Source organism: Pristis pectinata, chromosome X (assembly GCF_009764475.1).
Source record: "Pristis pectinata isolate sPriPec2 chromosome X, sPriPec2.1.pri, whole genome shotgun sequence".
In the NCBI taxonomy this organism is placed as follows: Eukaryota; Metazoa; Chordata; class Chondrichthyes; order Rhinopristiformes; family Pristidae; genus Pristis; species Pristis pectinata.
This window is the reverse complement of record NC_067450.1, coordinates 73898-91009: the sequence shown is the minus strand read 5'-3', so window position 1 is coordinate 91009 and position 17112 is coordinate 73898. Positions and strand designations below refer to the sequence as shown.

The following is a 17112-nucleotide window of genomic DNA, read 5'->3' as shown; positions in this document are numbered from 1 at the left end:
GGGGTCTTTGATTATGCCGGCTGCTTTCCCGAGGAGTTTGCCTCTGCTTGGCCCTACTCTAGAAGACAGACAGCAGTGGACCCGGCACCGATCCCCACGGCACATGTCTGGTCAAAGGCCTCCAGCCTGACTCCCCACCCCGTAGACCCCCACTCCTGCTCTCCCTGGACCCCGCGCGGTCATTGGTTCGAGGGTGGGTGTGTCTAGGTGCCTGGGTTGAGCAGAGGTCAGTGGGCACAGAGTCGCAAACACAGCGCGGAGACAGGCCCTTCGGCCCAACTGGTCCGTGCCGGCCCAGATCCCCACCCGAGCCGGTCCCATCTGCCCGCGTTTGGCCCACGTCCCTCTGAACCTTTCCCGTCCACGGACCTGTCCGAGTGCTGTTAATGTACCTGCCTCACCCACTCCCTCTGGCAGCTCGTTCCACGTACGGACCACCCTCTGGGTGAGGAAGTTGCCCCTCGGATCCCCTATTAAACCTCTCACACCCTCTCACCTTAAACCTGTGCCCTCTGGTCCTCAATTCCCCAACCCTGGGGGGAAGACTGTGCACATTCACCCTATCGATGCCCCTCGTGCGTTTATACACCTCTGTAAGGTCACCCCTCACGCTCCAAGGAGTAAAGTCTCAACCTACTCGACCTCTCTCCGTAACTCGGTCCCTCGAGTCCCGGCAACATCCTCGGGAATCTCCCTCCGCGCTCTTTTCCAGCTCGACGGCATCTTCCCCACAGCAGGGCGACCAGAACTGAACACAGTTCTCCAAGTGCGGCCTCACCGACGTCCTGTACAACTGCGACGTCACCTCCCGACTCCTGTACTCAGTGCCCTGACCGGTGAAGGCCAGCGTGCCGAACGCCTTCTTCACCGCCCTGTCTACCTGTGACCCCACTTTCAGGGAACCATGTACCTGTACCCCGAGGACCCCTGTTCTACAACACTCCCCTGTCATTTACCAGTCTCTCTATGTACCTGTACCCCGAGGTCCCCCTGTTCTACAACACTCCCCGGGGCCCTGCCCTTCACTGTCCTTGCACTTATCCGAATTAAACTCTATCTGCCCTTCCTTGGCCCACTGTCCCAGCTGATCGAGGTCCCTCTGTAGATCCTGAACCACCTTCATTGTCAACGATACCACCTGTTTTAGTGTCATCTACAGACTTAAAACATGCTTGTAACATCAGGTATCTAACCAAAGGTGGGTGACTCTCATCGACAATCTACATTCGATTACTCTGCCACCTCCAACTTCCTTGTGAGGATGGGGACCACGCAACTACCAATCAGATCCCCAACCAGGCCTGCCACATAAATACGCTGGTCACGAGAGCAGGTCAGAGGGAGGGGATCACCTGGTGAGTGACTCACCTCCTGATGTCTCCACCGTCTACAGGTCAGGGGTGTGACAGTACACTCCCCACTTTCCCGTGTGGGGCTAGTCCATGCACTCCACATCCGCCACATTACCTCTCCCCGTCTACAGGGCAGGGGTGTGACGGGACACTTGCCTGGGGTGAGTGAGGCTCCAATAACTCTTGAGGAGCATGATGCTGTCGGGGACAGAGTAGCCCGCTCAATCAGCTTACGGTGGGAAGAGGGGCTTTGATGAGAGTTTTCACTGGGGGTGGGGTGGGATCAGAAACGGACTTCCTAAGGCTGCGGTGGAGACAGTCTCACAACATAGGGTTGTTAAGAAGGCGTATGGAGTGTTGACCTTCATTAGTCGGGGGATTGAGTTCAAGAGCCGCGAGGTGATGTTGCAGCTCAGGTCAGACCACACTTGAAGTATTGTGTTCAGTTCTGGTCGCCTCATTATAGGAAGGATGTGGGAGCTTTAGAGAGGGTGCAGAGGAGATTTACCAGGATGCTGCCTGGATTGGAGATCATGTCCCATGAGGACAGGTTGAGCGAGCTGGGGCTTTTCTCTTTGGAGAGGAGGAGGATGAGAGGTGACCTGATAGAGGTGTACAAGAGGCGCAGATCGAGTGGACAGTCAGAGACTTTTCCCCAAGGGTGACAATGGCTAACACGAGGGGACATAATTTTAAGGTGATTGGAGGAAGGTATAAGGGGGATGTCAGGGGTAAGTTTTTTACACAGAGAGTGGTGGGTGTGTGGAACGCACTGCCGGCAGAGGTGGTGGGGGCAGATACATTAGGGACGTTTAAGAGACTCTTAGATAGGCCCCCATTTCTCTATCATTCATGTGTCTATGTGGGAGGGAAGGGTTAGATAGATCTCAGAGCAGGATAAAATGTCGGCACAACATTGTGGGCTGAAGGGCCTGTCCTGTGCTGTAGTGTTCTATGTGGCCACAGATGTTGGAGACAGACTATTTTACCCCCAGGGTGGGAATGTCTAATACCAGAGGGCGTGCATTTAAGGTGAGGGGGGGGGGGAAAGTTCAAAGGAGATGTGCAGGGCTAGTTTTATTTTACACAGAGAGCGGTGGGTGCCTGGAAGGTGCTGCCAGGGGTGGGGGTGGAGGCAGGTACTATGAAGGGGAAGAGGAGGATGTTGGACAGACACGTGGATGTGCAGGGAATTGAGGGAGACGGACCGCAGAGTTTTTTGGTAGTGCAGGAATGTGCAGGAACGGAGGGATTTGTCGTGTACGGCACAGACACTGCGGGCCGAAGGGCCTGTTCCCGCGCTGTGACGTTCCGTGTTCTGGAATCGGGAGGGAAAATAATCCCTCGGGAAGGAGGTGAGAGGGCTGGGGTGAACAGGGTGGGGAGGCATCTGTCGCCGGGCGTGGTGGGTGGGTGGGGAGTGGGTGCAAGAGGACCTGCGGAGGAGGAGGTGCCGGTGGTCCCGGGAGCGGAGGAGAGAGGCGCGCCCATGTACGACGCAGCAGCGCGTGGGTGTGTGTGTACGCCAGAGACGCATCGCCCGGGGTCGTCACAATCTGCCGTCTGCGGGGAGGTGGGGAGTGACCTGACCCGTCTGAGACGGGGTGGGGGGGGTCACCACCCCTCCCCGGCGTCTGTAGACCCACGGTGGGGGTGCGAGGACTGAGTTTGTACGCGTTTCGTGCCTCGGCGCAGGGACAGGAGACCTGACCCAGGGGAGGGGGTGGGGGCTGTGTGTGTACACACACCTGTGTCCGGCTGAGGTGGGGGGGGGGAAGAGGACACCACTTCATTTAGTCTCCCCCTCCCCTTTCTCGCCCCTCCTCCTCTTCCCCTCCCCTCCCCCCTCTCTCTCCCACCTCCCTCCCCCTCACCTCCCTCTCCCTCCCTCCCTCTCTCTCACCTCCTTCCCTCCCCATGTTCCTCTCCTCCCTTCCACCCTCTCTTCATCCTCCCCCTCCGCCCTCGCACTCCCCCTCTCCATCTTCCCCCTCCGTCCCCCTCCTCCCCCTCCCCCCTCTCTCCCCCTCCTCCCCCTCTCTCCCTCCCCATCCTCCCCCTCCCTCCCTCCCCATCCTCCCCCTCCCTCCCACTCTCCCCCCACCCCTCCCTCCCACTCTCTATCTCCCCCTCCACCCCCCCAGCTTCCCACAGACTCTCTCTCGGAAGGGATAGAGAGGGCAGAGGGGTCCCAATGAAGGGTCTCGACCCGAAACACCCGTTGATTTTCCTCTGCGGACACTGCCCGACTCGCTGAGTTCCTCCAGCACTTTGTGAGTTGCTCCAGACTCCAGCAGCTGCAAAATCTCCTGCGTCGCAGAGAGACCTCGGGGTCCGAGTCCATGGCTCCCCTGAAAGTGGCCGCACAGGTCGACAGGGCGGTGAGGAAGGCGTACGGCGCGCTGGCCTTCATCGGTCGGGGCGTCGGGTACAAGAGTCGGGAAGTCACGTTGCAGACGTATAAAACTCTGGTCTGGGCCGCACTGTGTGCGGTTCTGGTCCCCCCCGTTACAGGGAGGGTGCGGGGGGGGGGGGCTTCGGAGAGGGTGCGGGAGAGGTTCACCGGGACGCTGCCCGGATTAGAGGGCGTGAGCTACAAGGAGAGGTCGGACAGACTCGGGTTGTTCTCTCCGGAGCGGCGGAGGCTGAGGGGAGAGGTTTATAAGATCACGAGAGGCACAGATAGAGCAGACAGCCGGGATCTTTCTCCCCCCACCCCAGGGTGGGAATGTCTAATACCAGAGGGCGTGCGTTTAAGGTGAGAGGGGGGAGAGTTCAGAGGAGATGTGCGGGGCAGGTTTTTTACACAGAGAGCGGTGGGTGCCTGGAATGTGCTGCCAGGGGTGGGGGTGGAGGCAGATACGATAGAGGGGTTTAAGAGGCTCTTGGATGCAGGGAATGGAGGGAGACAGATGCTGCGCGGGGGGACGGAGGGAGACGGGCGGGGGCACGGAGGGAGATGGGCGCCGCGCGGGGGCACGGAGGGAGACGGGCGCTGTATAGGCAGAAAGGATTAGTTTAAGTCAGCACTGAGTACGGCACAGACATTGTGGGCCGAAGGGCCTGTTCCGTGTTTGTTCTGAAGCACAGCCCTGCTCTGCTGTATCTACACTCATGACTGTGTGGCTGGGCACAGGTCAAACACCGTCTATAAGTTCCCTGTCAACACCGCCGTCGTCGGCAGAATCTCCGCTGGCGACGAGGAGGTGTTCGGGAGTGAGGTAGATCGGCTGGTCGAGGGGCGTCGCAACGACAACCCCGCCCTCGACGTCAGCGAGACTGGGGGACTGACTGTGGGCTTTGGGGAGGGTGAAGTTGGGAGGACACACACCAGTCCTCACTGAGGGGTCAGCGGTAGAGACGCTTCACGTTCCTGGGCATCAATGTCTTGGGGGAATCTATCCCGGGCCCAACACATCGATGTAACCACGAAGAAGGCAAACCAGCGGCTCTACTTCATAGAACACTACAGCACAGGACAGGCCCTTCGGCCCACAGTGTTGTGCCGACATTTTATCCTGCTCTGAGATCTATCTAACCCTTCCCTCCCACATCGCCCCCCATTTCTCTATCATTCATGTGTCTCTCTGAGAGTCTCTTAAATGCCCCTGATGTATCTCCCCCCACCACCTCTGCCGGCAGTGCGTCCCACACACCCACCGCTCTCTGTGTAAAAAAACTTACCCCTGACATCCCCCTTATACCTTCCTCCAATCACCTTAAAATTACGTCCCCTCGTGTTAGCCGTTGTCGCCCTGGGGAAAAGTATCTGACTGTCCACTCGATCTGTGCCTCTTGTACACCTCTTATCAGGTCACCTCTCATCCTCCTCCTCTCCAAAGAGAAAAGCCCCAGCTCGCTCAACCTATCCTCATGGGACATGCTCTCCAATCCAGGCAGCATCCTGGTAAATCTCCTCTGCACGCTCTCTAAAGCTCCCACATCCTTCCTATAATGAGGCGACCAGAACTGGACACAATACTCCAAGTGTGGTCTGACCAGAGCTGCAACATCACCTCGCGGCTCTTGAACTCAATCCCCCGACTAATGAAGGCCAACACTCCGTACGCCTTCTCAACAACCCTATCGACCTGCGCGGCAACCTTGAGGGATCTCTGGACGTGGACCCCAAGATCCCTCTGTTCCTTCACACTGCCAGTGGCTCTACTTCGTCAGGAGTTTGAGGAGATAGGGTCTGTCACCAAAGACCCTCGCAAATCTCTACAGTACAGCGGAGAGCAGTCTGACTGGTTGCATCACCGCCCGGTACAGAAGATCCAACGCGCAGGAGGCCGCAGAGGGTTGTAGGCTCAGCCAGCTCCATCACGGGCACAACCCTCCCTGCCATCGAGGACATCGGTGCCTCAAGAAGGCGGCATCCATCACCGAGGACCCTCACCACCCCGGGACATGCCCTCTTCTCATTACTACTAACGGGGAGGAGATACAGGAGCCCGAACACCCAACGATTCAGGAACAGCTTCTTCCCCTCCGCCGTCAGATCTCTGAACGGTCCGTGAACCCGTGAACACTCGTGGTTCTCCTCTTTTGCACTATTTATTTATTTTTGTGACTTACAGTGGTCTTTACGTCTTTGATCTGCACCACCGCGGCGAAACGACCGACATCCCGAGCTCTCAGTCGGCAGAAGCAAACCTCATCCTGAGCGTGGGGCCCGGGCTGTCGTTTCGATGTGGCCGCCGGGTTACAGCAGCGAGCCGATGGGTGGAGTGGCCCGTTCCCCGGCTCTGCCCCCGTTCCAGGTTGCACCCCCCCCACCCCACCTCACCCCCACTTCCACAAGATCGGGGGAGGAGCAGGGGGCGTTTCCAACACCCCGGTGCCCACATGGGGGGTGGAGGGAGGGGATGCAGGGGGGTCTGATGGGTCACGGGGTGCCCCACTCCCCCCCCCGGAGGGGAGGGGTCCATCAGTAGGGGGAGAAGCGCAACTTCGCCCCCCTCTGCAGCCCCTCCTCGCCCCTCGACGATCCCGCCGCCCTGGGGGCTGGGGGGGTGTCAGTGAGGGGGGGGAGCGGGGGTGGCGGGGGTGGGGAGGAGCTGGGCAGGGGCAGGGAGAGCCCCCCCGGCAGCTCGGGGGGAGCACCGGGGCTGGAGGTGAGGTCCGTGGGGGCTTCGCCCAGCTGGGGGTCCGGGCCAGGGGCCGAGGGTTTCTGGCTGGTGGTGGGCTTGGTGTTCTCCAGACTGGAAGAGAGAAGGGGGAAGGGGGGGGGAGAGGGGGAGCGGGATGGGGGGGATGAGGGGGAGAGGGACGGGAAGGGGAGAGAGGGAAGGGTGTGTGGTGGGGAGGTGGAGGAGTGAGAGGGGGTGGGGGGGAGGGGAGGGAGAGAGAGGAGGGAGGGGAGGGGGAGGGAGGAGGAGGGGAGGGGAGAGAGAGGGGGTGGGAGAGGGGGGTGTGGGAGGGGGAGGGAGGTAGGGGGAGGAGGGGAGGGTGAAGGGGTGTGGGGGAGGGGGGCAGGGAGAGGAGAGGACACAACAAACAGATTGATATTAGAACCACCAGGTACAACAGTTAGATGGGGGGGGGGGGGGGTGTGTGGAGAGGGCTAAAGACAGTTGTCTGAAACACTCCCCAGAGCTGCAACACACACACACACACACACACACACACACACACACACACACACACACACACACACAGAAAACAGGCCCTTCAGCCCAACCGGTCCGTGCCGACCCAGATCCCCACCTGAGCCGGTCCCGTCTGCCCGCGTTTGGCCCCACGTCCCTCTGAACCTTTCCCACCCACGGACCTGTCCGACTGTCCCTGCCTCACCCACTTCCTCTGGCAGCTCGTTCCACATACGGACCACCCTCTGGGTGAAGAAATTGCCCCTCGGGTCCCCTGTTAAATCTCTCTCCCTCTCACCTTAAACCTGTGCCCTCTAGTTCTTGATTCCCCAACCCTGGGGGGGGAAGACTGTGCACATTCACCCTATCGATGCCCCTCGTGGGTTTATACACCTCTGTAAGGTCACCCCTCACGCTCCAAGGAATAAAGTCCCAACTTGCCCCGACCTCTCTCCGTAACTCAGTCCCTCAAGTCCCAGCAACATCCTCGGGAATCTCCCTCTGCGGCTCTTTCCCAGCTCGACGGCATCTTCCCCACAGCAGGGCGACCAGAACTGGACGCGGTTCTCCAAGTGCGGCCTCGCCGACGTCCTGTACAACTGCGACGTCACCTCCCGACTCCTGTACTCAGTGCCCTGACCGGTGAAGGCCAGCGTGCTGAACACCTTCTTCACCCCCCTGTCTATCTGTGACCCCACTTTCAGGGAACCATGTACCTGTACCCCGAGGTCCCCCTGTTCTACAACACTCCCCTGTCATTTACCAGTCTATGTACCTGTACCCCGAGGTCCCCCTGTTCTACAACACTCCCCTGTCATTTACCAGTCTATGTACCTGTACCCCGAGGTCCCCCTGTTCTACAACACTCCCCTGTCATTTACCAGTCTATGTACCTGTACCCCGAGGTCCCCCTGTTCTACAACACTCCCCTGTCATTTACCAGTCTATGTACCTGTACCCCGAGGCCCCCCTGTTCTACAACACTCCCCTGTCATTTACCAGTCTATGTACCTGTACCCCGAGGTCCCCCTGTTCTACAACACTCCCGTCATTTACCAGTCTATGTACCTGTACCCCGAGCCCCCCTGTTCTACAATACTCACTGGGGCCCTGTCATTCACTGTGAAAGTCCTACCTTGGTTTGTCTTCCCAAAGTGCCAACACCAGTCAGGCACACACACACACACACACACACACACACACACACACACACACACACACACACACACACACACACACACACACACACAGAGCCAGACACCTCTCACACTCACACACACAAGAGGTAGACAGTCAGACACCTTTCTCACACTCACAGTCAGGCACTCAGACACCTCCACACACACACACACTCACTGTCCTACCCACACGTGATACAACCCCCCTCCTGATCTGTCAGGGTGGGAACGCAGTGGGAGACAGAGAGGACGGGGGCTTTCGTCCCTCCCCTCCTCTCCCCAGGATGGACTGCACGTGAATCTCTCTGGGACCTGTCCCCTTCAAACACAGGCCGGGGTCTGGTCCTGGACCACCCTGCTCTGGAACACACAGGCAGCCGTACACCCGCACCCCGCCCCCCCACACATCTTGTACACACCCGCGCCCCCCCCCTCCATTTATTCGTACCAATGATTTGGACATGAGTGGACAAGGTTAGTAAGTTTGCAGATGACAGGAACATAGGTGGTGGTGTAGGCAGTGCAGAAGGTTATGAAGGATCAGCTGGGGATGTGGGCTGACGATTAGCTGATGGCCTTCAATCCGGATAAATGTGAGGTGTTGCATTTTCTGAGATCAAACCAGGGTAAGACTCTTACCGTGAACAGCAGGGCCCTGGGGGGAGTTGTGGAACAGGGGGACCTCGGGGTACAGGTACATAGACTGGTAAATGACAGGGGAGTGTTGTAGAACAGGGGGACCTCGGGGTACAGGTACATAGACTGGTAAATGACAGGGGAGTGTTGTAGAACAGGGGGACCTCGGGGTACAGGTACACGGTTCCCTGAGCATGGGGTCACAGGTAGACAGGGCGGTGAAGAAGGCGTTTGGCACGGTGGCCTTCACCGGTCAGGGCACTGAGTACAGAAGTCTGGAGGTGATGTTGCAGTGTCGGTGAGGCCGCACTTGGAGCACTGCGTTCAGTTTTGGTTTGCCCTGTTATAGGAGAGACGTGGTTGAACTGAAACTGGAAAGAGTGCAGAAGAGATTTACCAGGACTTCCCCTGGACTGAGTTACAAGGAGAGGTGGCGTAGACCGGGACTTCATTCCCTGGAACGTAGGAGGTTGAGGGGTGACCTGATAGAGGTGTATAAGATCGCGAGCGGCATAGACAGGGTGAAGGCACATAGTCTGTCTCCCCAGGAAGAGGGTGCTGAAAACATAGGTTTAAGATCAGAGGCGGGAGATTTACAAAGGACTTCAGGGGCAGCTTCTTCATACAGAGGGTGGTGCGTATGTGGAACGAGCTGCCAGAGACAGTGGTTGAGGCGGGAACATCACCAACGTTTAAAAGCCATCTGGATAAGTCCATGGATAGGAGAGGTTTAGAGGGCTGTGGGCCAAACGTGGGCAGATGGGACCAGCTCGCTGGGCAACACAGTCAGCATGGATGTGTTAGAACATCAGGAACAGGAGCATGAGGCCATCTGGCCCGTCGAGCCTGCTCTGCCAGTCGATAAGGTCACGGCTGATCAGGCCGTGGACTCAGATCCGCCTACCTGCCTTTTTCCCCTCCCCCTCAATTCCCCCACAATGCAAAGATCTACCTAACTGTGCCTTAAATATATTTAATGAGGTCGCCTCTACTGCTTCCCTGGGCAGAGAATTCCACAGATTCGCTACTCCTCAGGAAAAGCAGTTCCTCTTCATCTCTGTCCTAAATCTACTCCCTGAATCTTGACACCATGTCCCCTAGTTCTAGTCTCACCCACAGTGGAGACAACCTTCCTGCCTCTATCTTATCTCTCCCTTTCATCATTTTATGTTTCTGTAAGATCCCCTCTCATTCTTCAGAATGCCAGTGAGAATACCCCCAGGTGACTTGATCTCTCCTCATGGGCTAACCCCCTCATCTCTGGAATCAACCTGGTGAACCTCCTCTGCACCACCTCCAATACCAGTAATATCTTCCCTCAAGTAAGGAGACCAGAACTGCACGCAGTAGACCAGGTGCAGCCTCACAAGTACCCTGTACAGTTGCAGCGTAACCTCCCTGCTCTAGAATTCAATCCCTCTGGCAATGAAGGCCGGCGTCCCATTTGCCTTCTCGGATAACCTGTTGCACCTACATCACTAGGACGCTGCCTGGATTAGAGGGCATGAGCTATAAGGAGAGGTCGGACAGACTTGGGTTGTTCTCTCTGGAGGGGAAACATGAAGTTTATAAAATTATGAGAGGCATAGATAGACATTTTGACCCTGGGAGAAAGATTCTAACACCAGAGGGCGTGCGTTTAAGGTGAGAGGGGGGAAAGAGTTGAAAGGAGATGGGCAGGGTAAGTGTTTTTTTTACACAGAGAGCAGTGGGTGCCTGGAATGTGCTGCCAGGGGTGGGGGGGTGGGGGTGGAGGCAGAGGCAGAGGCAGATACTGTCAAGGGGTTTAAGAGGCTGTTGGACAGGCCCATGGATGTGCGGGGAATGGAGGGAGATGGACACTATGCAGGCAGAAGGGATTTAGTTTAATTTGGCATCGGGGTCAGTGCAGACATTGTGGGCCGAAGGGCCTGTTCCTGTGCTGTATTGTGTTCCAGGGCTTGTCAGGGCCTCTACTTTCTCAGAAGCTCAAGGAGATTCAACAATGTCACCAAACACCCCAACAAACTCCTCAAGATGCACCATAGGAAGTATCCTGCCCAGTTCCATCACGGTCTGGGACGGCAAGTCTAATGCACAGGAATGTAAGAAGCTGCCGAGAGCGGTGGACCCAGCCCCAATACATCACGGGCACATCCCTCCCCACCATCGGGAATATCTACAGCAGATGCTGCCTCAAGAAGGCACCGTCCCCCCTCAAAGATCCCCACCATCCGGGCCATGCCGTCTTCTCGCAGCTCCCGTCGGGCAGGAGGTACAGAAGCCTGAAGTCCCCACACCACCAGGTTCAGGAACAGCGACTTCCCTTCAACCATTTGGTTTTTGAACTGACCGGCACAACCCTAATCACTGCCTCAGTACAGCAGCACTGGGACCACCTCTCGCACTCCCGTGAACTTATATTTGTTTCGGACTGAGAGAACAACACAGCATGGACACAGACCCTCCAGCCCAACTGGACCCTACCAACCACGGTGCCCACCCAGCTAGTCCCAATGTCCTGCGATCGGCCCCCATCCCTCCAGGCACCTATCCAAGTGCTCCTTAAATCATACTATTGTACCTGCCTCACCCACTTCCTCTGGCAGCTTGTTCCACATACAGACCACCCTCTGGTCCCCTCTCACCCTGAACCTGTGACCCCCAGTTTCAGACTTCCCTACCCTGGTGAAGAGACAGTGACCACCCACCTTATCGATGCCTCTGGTAAATTTAAACACCTCTATAAGGTCACCCCTCGTTCTCCCACGTTCCAAGGAATAAAGACCTAGCCTGGCCGACCTCTCAGACCATCAAGTCCCAGCAACATCCTTGTAAACCTTCTCCCTGCCCTTTCCAGTTTACCACGTTTCCCCTACGGCAGGGTGACCAGAACTGAACACAGTGCTCCAAGTGTGGCCTCACCAACATCCTGTACAACTGCAACGACTGTTCTGCAGTCTTTCTTTCCCCGTTTGTGTAATTTACGTTGTGTGTTGCCTGTGATACGGTGACGTTTTTCTTGTACCTATACCTACACATTACAAACTCCACCTGAATATTCTCTCCCCCCACCCTGTCTCTGACCCTCTCCCCACCCAAGGGGCTCTGCTGGTTCTGCACTGGATCCCCAGACACAATTTGCCCTGAATTATGTTTACAAGTCAGGAGGCTGACTGTGCCTTGGCCGCTGTAACCCAGGCCCTTGGGGGGTGGGGTGGGAAACGGGGTCAGAGGGCTTCCAACCTGTGTTGCCGGAGGGGTTAATCGACCTGCAGCATGGATGGAAAATTGGATGGAGGGGAGACGGTGGTCCCAGTGGGGCCTGTTACAGGCGCACTGTAACTGGGAAACATCCGGTCACAGCCCCACGCCTGACACTGGGTCCCACACCGACCAGGACGGTGGTTACGGTGTACTGCCGCAGGTTAGAATCACACCCCCCTGGACCTTACTTACGGTGTACTGTGCCCCAGTTGCAGTCTCAGCGACCAGGGTGTAGCTATGGTGTACTGCCCCAGTTACAGTCTCAGGGACTGGGCTGTAGTTACGGTGTACTGACCCAGTTTGTGTCTCAGGGACTGGGCTGTAGTTACAGTGTAGTCTCAAGGACTAGGGTGTAGTTACAGTGTACTGCCCTAGTTAGTCTCAGGGACTGGGCTGTAGTTAGTGTACAGTCTCAGGGACTAGGGTGTAGTTATGGCGTACTGACCCAGTTAGTCTCAGGGACTGGGGTGTAGTTATGGTGTACTGACCTAACATCACCAGCCAACCACCCCCCCAACTCATTCCATTCCCCCTCCCCAAGGTCCCACCCCTCACCCACACACCGGGGTCCGATTAACCCACCCGCACGTCGTGGGGATGTGGGAGGGGAAACGGAGCGCGCCGAGGGAGGGGAAACCCATGTGATTGTGCAGACTCCGCATACACACACAGACACATACACGCAGGCACACAGACACACAGGCACACACGCAACACACACACACACGGTGTCGGAGGTCAGGATCGAACCCGGGTCTCTGGAGCAGGGAGGTTGGGTCTCTACCAGCAGTGCCACCCACCCCCTCAGCTGTGAAAAGCACCGCCCGCCCGCCCCCTCCCCCCCAACTCTGCCCCCGAAGGATGGTCAACACAGACCCGGTCCCCAATCCTGCGGTGTCCTTTCGTTTATTAGAAAAATTCCAACATTACAGAGTTTTGGTTGACATCGGGGAGAAGTCGCTCCATTCGAGTTACAACTCCCCCCAAAAGATCGCATTCTTTTCCTTCTTTTAAACGTCGTTTTTCAAATCAGAAGCGAAAAATAAATCCTCGAAAACAATAAAAAGAGGGAGGGGAGGAGGGGGGAGGAAGGGGGGGAACGTACGGGTTTAGGCGAGGGTGCATCTGATGGAGGGCAGGGTAAGGGGAGGGGTGGGTGGGGAGGGATTTATCGCCAGGAGCGGTGACGGGTACAAATTTACAAACTGCGTGGGTATGGAACTGGTCGAGGACTGCGGAGGGGGATGTACTACTGGCTCGCCATTCCCGACGCTTCGGAAGACAACCTAGAACGCAGGGAAATGAAGGAGAAAGGAGTGTGTGAGCGGTGCGTATATTATACAACGAGAGAGCCGCGCTGCTGGGCGCTGTGGGGGCGAGGGCTGTCGGGCAAACACACACCCACACAGTCTCACACACACACACAAACAGTACAACCAGAGAGTCAGACACATGCGCACACATGCACCCATACAGTCTCACACACACACACCCGTACAACCAGAGTCAGGTGCACACACACACACGTACAGCCCACACACACCCATACAGTCTCACACACACAACCGTACAACCAGAGTCAGGTGCGCGCACACAGACACCAGTACAGCCTCACACACACATGGAGTCAGGCGTGCACGCACAAAAACACAGCCCAGGCACATACGCACAAAGTCAGCTGCACTCCCCGCGCAGTCCCGCACACTGCAACACGTAGTCCTACCCACATGCGCAATATGACCAAGTGCCCGCCCCCCCCCCCCCACCTCACTGGCCCATCAGGTGTGGGGAAACACGCACCTCACTGGAATTCACTGCAGCCAGTCCAGGGTGGAGCTAAAATGCAGTGGGAGGGTGTCTGGAGACCTCAGAGAGGGTGATGGGGTCGCCTGCCTCCCCACCCCACCCAACCTCCACTCCCAAAGACAGACTTCAATCGGTCTGGGATCTAACGTGTCCCCGGGTTAGAATCACCCCCCCCCCCCAAAGCCCCATCCGCATTTAGAATATACAGCCCCAGTTACAGTGTGGGGGAGTGGGGTGTAGTTACGGTGTACTGAGCCAGTTACAGCCTCAGAGACCATGTAGTTATGGTGTACTGCCCCAGTTACAGTCTCAGGGACTGGGCTGTAGTTACAGTGTACTGCCCCAGTTACAGTCTCAGGGACCGGGCTGTAGTTACAGTGTACTGCCCCAGTTACAGTCTCAGACCGGGCTGTAGTTACATTGTACTGTCCCAGTTAGTCTCAGGGTTAGTGTGCAGTCTCAGGGACTAGGGTGTAGTTATAGTGTACTGACCCAGTTACAGTCTCAGGGAGTGGGGTGCAGTTACGGTGTTATCCACCCACAACGAGTCGTCACGGTGCAGTACAGGCAGATGGGAAGTCACACCATCGGGACAGAGCTGCGTTGAACTCTTATCCTTCACAAGCACTGTCAGGGCGTTTGGGGGGGGCGGGGTGGGGGAGTGGCCCCGAGGTTCGGCTGGCTAGACGAGCCTTACCTTGCGTTGATGAGATACTGAGCCAGGCTGATGTTGGCCGGCGAGCCGGTGATGGTGATTTGTCGGTCAGTCGACCCCTCGGCAGGGTTGGAGATCTTAATCTGTGCTCCAGACATCTGGCGGATTTCATTGATTTTGCTGCCTTGTCGTCCGATGATGCACCCAATCAGCTGGGAGATGGGAGAGAGGAGAGGGTCACTGAGATGGAGAGGGGAGGGAGGGAGGGTCACCGAGGGCCAGGAGGGAGTGGAGGGTCACCGAGACAGATGCAGAGAGGGGAGGGAGGGTTGGTTGCCGGGAGAGGGTCACCAGGAGAGAGAGCAGGAAGGGAAGAGGGTCACAGAGAGCAGACAGTGACAGAGGGGGCAGGGTGCAGACAGAGGGAGTAGGGAGGTGATCAGGAATTTGGATTGCCACAATTATGACAGACACCTGCAGCGAGTACCCAGGGGCATGTGAGGAATGGCAGGTTCTCTCAGGAAGGACCTCTGATCTCAGGGAGAGGTGAACACCACAGACACAGCAGTGTAGTCTCGGGGAGGTGGGGTGGGCGGGGAGGGGGGAGCAGGAAGCTGCCCTCCCACGGGAGGGACTGAGCTCTAGCCCACAGGACCGTCTGCGACAGGACCCCAGGACCCACCCCAACATACCCCGAAGCTGTCAGGGGCACTCGGTAGGAGGGGGTGGGAGGGACGCAGAGCGGGATTGGGTGGGGGGGGGGGGCAGAAAAAATAGATTCCCTGGGGGGTCCTGCGGGGGAAGGACGGGTAGAGCCGGGAAGGCGGTACTCACATCGTTGGGAATGGCAATTTCATGAGAACTGGTTTGGGAGGAATCCAGACCTGTGGGAGACCAGAGGATAGACATCAGCCCGTTACCAGCAGCCCCCGACCTTCCTGACACCACCGAGGGACAGGAAACAGGCACGGACACAGGCCCTTCGGCCCGACAGGTCCCTGCCGACCACGGTGCCCACCCAGCTAGTCTCCACTCCCTGCGATCAGCCCCCATCCCTCCAGGCCCCTCCCCTCCATGTACCTGTCCAAGTGCCCCTTAAATGATCCTCTTGTACCTGCCTCACCCACTTCCTCTGGCAGCTCGTTCCACGTACGGACCACCCTCTGGGTGAAGCGGTTGCCCCTCGGGTCCCCTATTAAATCTCTCCCCTCTTATCCCGAACCTCTGCTCCCCACTCCCCCCCCCCGCCCCCCCCAAGTTTCGGACTCCCCTACCCTGGGGAAAAGTCTGTGACCGTCCACCTTATCTGTGCCTCTGGTAATTTTCAGCACCTCTATAAGGTTGTCCCCTCGTTCTCCCATGTTCCAAGGAATAAAGACCTAGCCTGGCCGATCTCTCCCTGTGACTCAGGGCCTCGAGTCCTGGCAACGTCTTCCTAAACCTTCTCCGTGCCCCTTCCGGTTTATTCACGTCTTCCCCACAGCAGAGCGACCAGAACTGAACGCGGTTCTCCAAGTGCGGCCTCACCAACGTCCTGTACAACTGCGACATCACCTCCCGACTCCTGTCCTCAGTGCCCTGACCGGTGAAGGCCAGCGTGCCGAACGCCTTCTTCATCGCCCTGTCTACCTGTGACCCCACTTCATGTTCTTCTATTCCCTGCCTGACTAAATGCCTCAAATTTTGCTAACAAGTCTGCCTCCACCCCCACCCCTGGCAGCATATTCCAGGCACCCACCACTCTCTTGTGTAAACAAAAACTTGTCCCGCACAACTCTTTTGAACTTTCCCCCTCTCACCTTAAACCTATGCACTTTAAGTATTTGACATTTCCACTCTGCCGTGGATAAAAGACCAACTATTTACGCCTCTCACAGTTTTATAAACTTATATCAGGTCTCCCCTCAGCCTACAGCGTGTGTAGGATGACCTGTGACCCCGACCCACTGCAGTACTCACCAGAGTATCCAGGACTGGTTTGTCCCACAGGTGTGAAGGGAGTCTGTTGCATTGCCAGTTGGTGCAGTTTGGTGAGCTGTGTGTGGGGGGGAAAGCAAGAGAGGACAGTGAGAACAGGGCACGCAGCGAGGGACATCCCACTGACTCAGGCAGGGCGTTCCCAGCCCGAGTGAAACCCACCTGCCCATGGCAGGAAGCAGGAAACGGTCACCCCGACCCACCCCGAGATTAGGGAGGGCGGGGGGATATCCATCCCCACCTCTGAACCCGCAGTCAGCGGCAACCCCAACTCTATACACCCGGTGACCTATCGAGAACCGATCTCCCCTCCACCTCAGCAACCTCCGCACACTCCCCTCCTACAGCAGACAGGAGGAGTCTCAGAGACCCACGATCACCGGAACGAAATCTGCCTTAAATACAAGGCCATTTTTTTTTACGGGGGGGGGGGGGGTGGAGGAGAGGGATCTCTTTCCCTCTGAATCTCCCACCAGGGGAGACACCCTTGTGCACGCCCACCCCAAGAGGATCACCACCGCCCCCCAGGATCCTACCACAAGACCTCAGCGGGAACAATTTAGCACAGACACAGTCCCATTCACACACGCGCGAGCTCTCCCGGCCACCGATTCCTAGATTGACAGTTAACCCACTCCCACCCAGGGACTGAGGTTCAGTCAGCTGGGAAT

At 57.4% G+C, this 17112-nt stretch overlaps 1 protein-coding gene across 2 annotated transcripts in view; it reads right to left on the bottom strand.

The window, feature by feature from the left end:
* Nucleotides 1–5896: 5896 nt before the first annotated feature.
* The window catches only part of LOC127566880 (poly(rC)-binding protein 3-like), a 29363-nt gene continuing 18147 nt past the window's right edge, over nt 5897–17112 (bottom strand). Inside the window, exons 11-14 of one of the 2 annotated variants that reach the window (XM_052009388.1) lie at nt 16424–16499; nt 15299–15348; nt 14507–14676; nt 5897–6556 (exon numbers count right to left, since the gene is read on the bottom strand). In XM_052009388.1, coding sequence (XP_051865348.1) covers nt 6283–6556; nt 14507–14676; nt 15299–15348; nt 16424–16499 — 570 coding nt within the window. In that variant the 3' untranslated portion in view covers nt 5897–6282. Of the gene's footprint in view, nt 6557–12893; nt 13290–14506; nt 14677–15298; nt 15349–16423; nt 16500–17112 lie in introns of those variants that run through there. The other variant, XM_052009387.1, reaches the window with a different exon arrangement.